Raw genomic sequence first — 6234 nt, 5'->3', positions numbered from 1 at the left:
GAAGGTTGGGGAGGGTTGGGGAGAGATAAGAGATCAACCGAAGGACTTGTATGCATGCATTTAAGCATAACCAATGGACACAAGACACTGGGGGGTAGGGGAGGCAGGGAAAAGGTCAAGGGGAGAAAAAAAGGAGACAGATGTACTACTCTTTGTAATATTTTAAGCAACAAAAAAATAAAGTTAAAAAAAAATTCACATGGAAGTCTCTCAGCCCATCTCTGCACCCCCTGCCCAGCCTCGGAGGGCTCCCAACCATAGCCGCCATTCCCCACTGCTGGGAACGCCCTCACCACCCCAGCAATTTAAAAAATCCCTCCACATGTTCTATTACCTCCTCTCCAAATGGCTTCACACTCTTCAATATGGCTATTTAAGCCCCTCAGAGCTTCCATTTCAGTAAAAGTTTTTTCAACTTGTTTTGAGAGGCAAAAATCTCCTTTTTCAAGTGCTATCTTCAGGAAAACCCCAATCAAGTAAAAGCAGAGCTGCTGTATTTGAAGGGTGGGCCGAGGCCCCAGCCTGGCTTACTCTGATCACCTCCCTCCTCTGCTCGTTAGCGACCCCTCCAGGTGCTTTGTGGAGGCTGCTCAGAACACAGTTTTTAGGCTTAGAGACCTCCCTCCTCGTGGTGGGGCTTGTAAGTAGCCAGCTTACTGTTGCAGCTTAGGCAGGAGTCCCCTCTCAATGTTCTGGGCTCAGCCAGGACGGCAGCACACCACTCTGCCTCCGGGACCTACTGTTATTTCACAGGCGCCCTTTGAGTGGCTGAGGAAGTGAAGAGGTTCGGTGGGTGAGTTGAGGCCGCAGACCAAGGACAGGGCTCCCACTTTCTGACGTGGTAGCTGTTGGTGTTTCCCAGGTGCCATCAATGAGAAGGCCACGCACCCCGGGTACTACGAAGACCTCGTGGAGAAGTCCATGGGGAAGTACAATCTCGCCACGGAGGAGATCGAGAGAGATTTGCACCGCTCCCTCCCGGAGCATCCAGCCTTCCAGAATGAGATGGGCATTGCTGCTCTGAGGAGAGTCTTAACCGCGTATGCTTTTCGAAACCCTAACATAGGGTACTGCCAGGTAAATGTCACAGATGCTTTGTACTAATTGTGTTACTAACTAGTAACTAAGAAGAAAGAAGACTTTGTGGGCATCAGCACTATCACTGCACTGCACCGGGGTTTCTTGACCTTGGCAGTGTTGGCATGGTGGACTGGATACTTCTTTTTGTGGGGCTGCCCTGTGCTTTGTAGGATGTTCCATAACACCCCTGTTTAATGACATGTTTGACAGCATCTAGCTACTAAGTGCCAGTAGAACCTTCCAGGCGCAGTGATCGAAATGTCTCCAGATTTCCCCTGCAGAGCAAAAGCTCCCTGGTTGAGGACCACTGCACTGCGCAGAGGAGCCAGGAGACAAAAATGCCCTGACTAGTCACCACCACCTAGCGGGTGACCTCAGAAAGTCCCTGTGGCCACTCTGATCCACCCTCATCCTGGGGAGCAGAGAGCGTGCCTGAGCACCAGGCCTCTGCTCCTGCATTCTGGGTCCCACCGTGCTCCTACTCTGCATCCTCCTAAGCAGTCATCACCTTGAGAATGTAACTTTTATATGCTATGGTTATAGTTAATACAGTACACATTACAATAAATGCTAAATGTGATTGAAAAAGTGTTGCTCCACATACCAACTAAAATGATCTCTGATACTAGTACACAAACGACAACTGAGAAAGGTCCAAGATAATGTGACCTTTAAGTTTTAAAGGCCACATATTTAGAGGGGCCTTCTCTGGCTATCCACCTAAAACCTAGTAAGGCTACAATCCCCCCCCCCACACACACACACACACACACAATGCAGGTCTCCTTGTACCACATTTTATTTATTTGATAGCACAATTTAAATATACCCCCCAAATTGATTAGCCTTCACATCTTTATTCTCTCTCTCTGACACCAACACTTAAGTCCTGTGTAACTTGTTACCACTGTGTCCCCCCATCAACTCTCATCCTTCACCCCCCAATACCTAGTCAAGAGCCTGCTACAAAGTAGACCCTTAAAAAAACTTACCTTGACTTGATAACTGGCCAGGCCAGTCATGTCATGACCTAGAATCATCTAGTTAATTCTCAAGTGGAATTTTAGTAATGATTTCACTTGGGAAAATATTGAATAAGACTTACTACAAGAAAGCCTATTAGACCTTTTTTGGCGTTTATATTATAGAAATCTGATGGACAATTACTGGTTTCTAGAAGATCAAAAGAAGTACAGGAATTAGTTGGCTTCTGATAGAATGGAGCTCATATCTGTCTTTTGATCATTCTCTTTTTAATTAAGAGGACTATTAAAGTAGTTGAGACTGTCTCCCTAAGAGCTATCTGATAATATCTTTTAATAAAGCAGGTCACTCTAGAATGTATGTCACTGGTACTTATCAGGACCTTCCTTATCCAGATGGAAATAATAGGCCAGGACTCTTAAGTTTAAAGGGTTTCATTGTTCTCAGAGGAGAGCCTTAAGCCATGTGTACCTGGTTATGGAAACCATTCGGATAGATTAAGACGCTTTGTCAAATAGCCTCTGGGAAAAGTGTTTGAATGAGGGTTTGCCTGTCTCAGTGAATATTGGTGTTCCTGAAGACCCTTAATACTTACAGGCAAAGGACTTAGTGGTTTTACATTTTTAAAAAAATGTACATTTTTATTGATTTCAGAGAAAAAGTGAGAGAGAGGGGTGGAGAGAGAAGGAGAGAGTGGGGCAGTTGGGGGTGAGCAGGCAAGCAGGCAGGTGAGCGGTTAGGAGCCAGCGATGTGAGAGGGATGTCTGTCCCGCAGGGGCCACAGATTGGAGAGGGTGCAGGCCGGGCTGAGGGACACTCCCCCCTACCCCCACCCCACACACACACAAATTTCATGCACCAGGCCACTAGTCAATGATAAGAGAGAATCGCTGATCGGCTGCGTGTTCTACGCTGGGAATCAAGCAAGCAACCCAGGCATGTTTGCTGACAGGGAATTCAACTGTGACCTGGTTCATAGGTCGACACTCAATGATTGAGCTACTCTGGCTGGATGGTTTTACATTTTTAAAGGACTGTAGACAAAATAAAACTCCAAAGAATATGTGTGTGTAGCTTGCAAAGCCTTTAAATATTTCACCTGGCCTTTTCCAGAAGTTTGCTGGGCCTTGTGAGACTAATTCAGTCATTGCTTAGGTTAACAAATTTGCTTATTTGTTAAAATGTGTTTGGTGACATCTTTTCATTCTTGTAGGCCATGAATATCGTCACCTCAGTGCTGCTGCTTTATGCCAAAGAGGAGGAGGCTTTCTGGCTCCTGGTGGCTCTGTGCGAGCGCATGCTTCCTGACTACTACAACACCAGAGTTGTTGGTAGGTGGTAGGTGGGGACGTACTTACCTTTTCCTCCACATCTCATCAAGGTGTTTGTTTCTGCAGCTCTAATGCCGGCTACAACACAATTTCCAGCCACCAATTAGGCAGGAAAGTTTCACACTACCCCAGTTTTCCACAATGGGAACAAGAGGGCTGAATTCGATAGAGATTGTATACAGTTAGACAGAGTCCGTCTCAGCATCAATTGTGAGCCATTTGCTGGGGTGCGTTAGTAAGAAGGTGCCCTTGTGCCCTCTGCTGCAGGTGCACTGGTGGACCAGGGCGTCTTCGAGGAACTGGCGCGAGACTACGTCCCCCAGCTCTACGACTGCATGCAGGACCTCGGCGTCATTTCCACCATCTCCCTGTCTTGGTTCCTCACCCTGTTTCTCAGCGTGATGCCCTTTGAGAGTGCCGTTGTGGTGGTTGACTGTTTCTTCTACGAAGGCATCAAGGTGATATTCCAGCTGGCCCTGGCGGTGCTGGATGCAAATGTGGACAAACTATTGAACTGTAAGGACGACGGGGAGGCCATGACCGTGTTGGGAAGGTAGTGTACTAACACTCCTTGAAAATCACATCTGGATCTTCCCTGTTACTTTTGTTTCCTCCTGGGTTTCATGAGTCTTAATTGGTTGGGTGGCAATCATCTTCTCTTGCTGGCTGAGTATTCATTTTCATATGCTTTGTTTTAGAAGGTAAGGGAATTTGACTTCATTAAGGAAATTCTAGTCTTTTGTTTCCAAGTGCAGAGTTTGCAGAAAATGTGTGAACTTTCATGCAAGAATTCCAGCTTAGCCTCCTGTGACTTAGCCTCCTGATTCGTTTCTTCTTCCAGGTACTTAGACAGCGTGACCAATAAAGACAGCACGCTGCCTCCCATTCCTCACCTCCACTCCCTGCTTAGTGATGACGTAGAGCCTTACCCCGAGGTGGACATCTTCAGGCTCATCCGAACCTCCTATGAGGTAGGACTTGCTTCCTGGCTCAGTGTCACAGCGCTCTGAGAGTGTCACTTCCGTTGATGACCCTTGGGGGTACCTGCTTCCTTTTACCTGCTTAGAACCAGCTAACAGCTTTGAGCTGCAGAGATGGACACTGAATGGGGTCCATGGCTGCTGCTGGCTGTAATACCATGGAGCATATGGCATGAAAGGTTCTCACCCTCCAGTTCTTACGCCCACCCTGAAACCTGGTTGAGTGGCAGCTCAGATTCAACTCTGGGTGGACTGAGGTGGGGCTGTTGAGAGCAGACCTGGGGAGGTTGACCTGCACACCAGTTCACTTCCTATTCTCATGCCAAGTGCTAGGTCTTCTCTGAAGTAGCTAAGTCAATCCTCTTGAATCCAGGGCACATAGAATCCCTGCACCATCCTGGAGAAGAACAGCCCTGTGAATCCTCTAGAATTGCTGGGCCTAGTTGGGAAGCTGCCTTCTGGCCCCCGTGACCCTCGATCTGGTCTTGAATCACAAAGTGGAGCTGGCAGGGTGAAGGAACCACACTGTCATGCGTCTCATAGCACCTGGTGGCTTGTGAAGCTCCAAGCACTCGGTGCCCATTAACTCCTCATGGTTTATCTTTTTTCCCCTACTTAACCTCAGACTTGGTGGCTTTCAATCCTTTCAAATCACTTTAAAAAATTTATAAGCCAATTTTAAAAAAATATAAATTCACAGGCTCCATTGCAGACCAATTCTATCTGAATATCTGGCATAAGGCCAAGAATAAGCATTTTTTAAAAATATATATTTTATTGATTTTTTTTACAGAGAGAAAGGGAGAGGGTTAGAGAGTTAGAAACATCGATGAGAGAGAAACATCAATCAGCTGCCTCCTGCACACCCCCTACTGGAGATGTGCCTGAAACCAAGGTATATGCCTTTGACCAGAATCGAACCTGGGACCCTTGAGTCTGCAGGCTGATGCTCTATCCACTGAGCCAAACCAGTTAGGGCAGAATAAGCATTTTTTAAAAGTTCCCCAGCTGATTCCAGTGCCCAGGGAGGGCTGAGAGTCACTGCCCTAGTTGCAGAATGGGGCCACTCGTCACAGAGCCAATGATAACCTGGTTTGGATGGACGCATGACACCAGAGGCTCGCCACACATTTCTTTCTGTGCTCTCGGATAATCAGCCTGGAGAATAGAAAAGTAGGGGAGATACTGGAGCACATTCAGCTCTGAGACCTGGTCAAACACCCCCCCAGTTGTTGGGAGGTTGCTCTGATATGTTGATCTAATTTCTCATCAATTTCTGGTGAGGAGAGATGATACCTTTATTCATAAATACCTTGAGGGGGAGAATCTCACTCATGGTGTGCCCCTCCCGAGCCCCCACTGGGAGGGATTATAGGGACGATTGGACAGACAGTTTTCCCCTGAGTGGGACCTGTGGGTGATGCTCTGCAGTTCTGTAGAGTTATCCTGAAGGAAAAGATGAAGTCCCAGCCTCAGGTGGAATCAGACACCGAGGTGACCTTTCTGGAGGGCCCAGGACACAGTAAATTACTCAGCAGCCATGAACATGAACAATTTGGAGAAATCTCACAATCCTCATGCTGAGTGAAATGAACCGGAGCCATTTCATTTATATGACATTAAAAAAAACAGCTTCCTAATGTTCCAGACGGCTCCTATGTACCAGGATTGTGTCTCCATCAGTCCTGCAGACACCACACCGGGTGCTTTAGCAGGTTTCTCAGAAATGCCAATTTTGCTCTCTTCCAGAAATTTGGAACGATCCGGGCAGACTTGATTGAGCAAATGAGATTCAAACAGAGACTGAAAGTGATCCAGACGCTGGAGGACACCACCAAACGGAATGTGGTGAGTCCTTG

The 6234-nt window shown here is 47.1% G+C and overlaps 1 protein-coding gene across 1 annotated transcript in view; it reads left to right on the top strand.

Annotated features, from left to right (window-relative positions):
- TBC1D9 (TBC1 domain family member 9) overlaps positions 1–6234 on the top strand; it is a 67963-nt gene that overhangs the window by 44204 nt on the left and 17525 nt on the right. Inside the window, exons 10-14 of the mRNA XM_006766085.2 lie at positions 863–1077; positions 3278–3395; positions 3663–3948; positions 4237–4366; positions 6125–6223. Of these exons, the coding sequence (XP_006766148.1) occupies positions 863–1077; positions 3278–3395; positions 3663–3948; positions 4237–4366; positions 6125–6223 (848 nt within the window). The remainder of the gene's footprint in view (positions 1–862; positions 1078–3277; positions 3396–3662; positions 3949–4236; positions 4367–6124; positions 6224–6234) is intronic.

Source organism: Myotis davidii, unplaced genomic scaffold (assembly GCF_000327345.1).
Source record: "Myotis davidii unplaced genomic scaffold, ASM32734v1 scaffold436, whole genome shotgun sequence".
In the NCBI taxonomy this organism is placed as follows: Eukaryota; Metazoa; Chordata; class Mammalia; order Chiroptera; family Vespertilionidae; genus Myotis; species Myotis davidii.
This window is presented reverse-complemented; position numbering and strand designations above follow the sequence as displayed.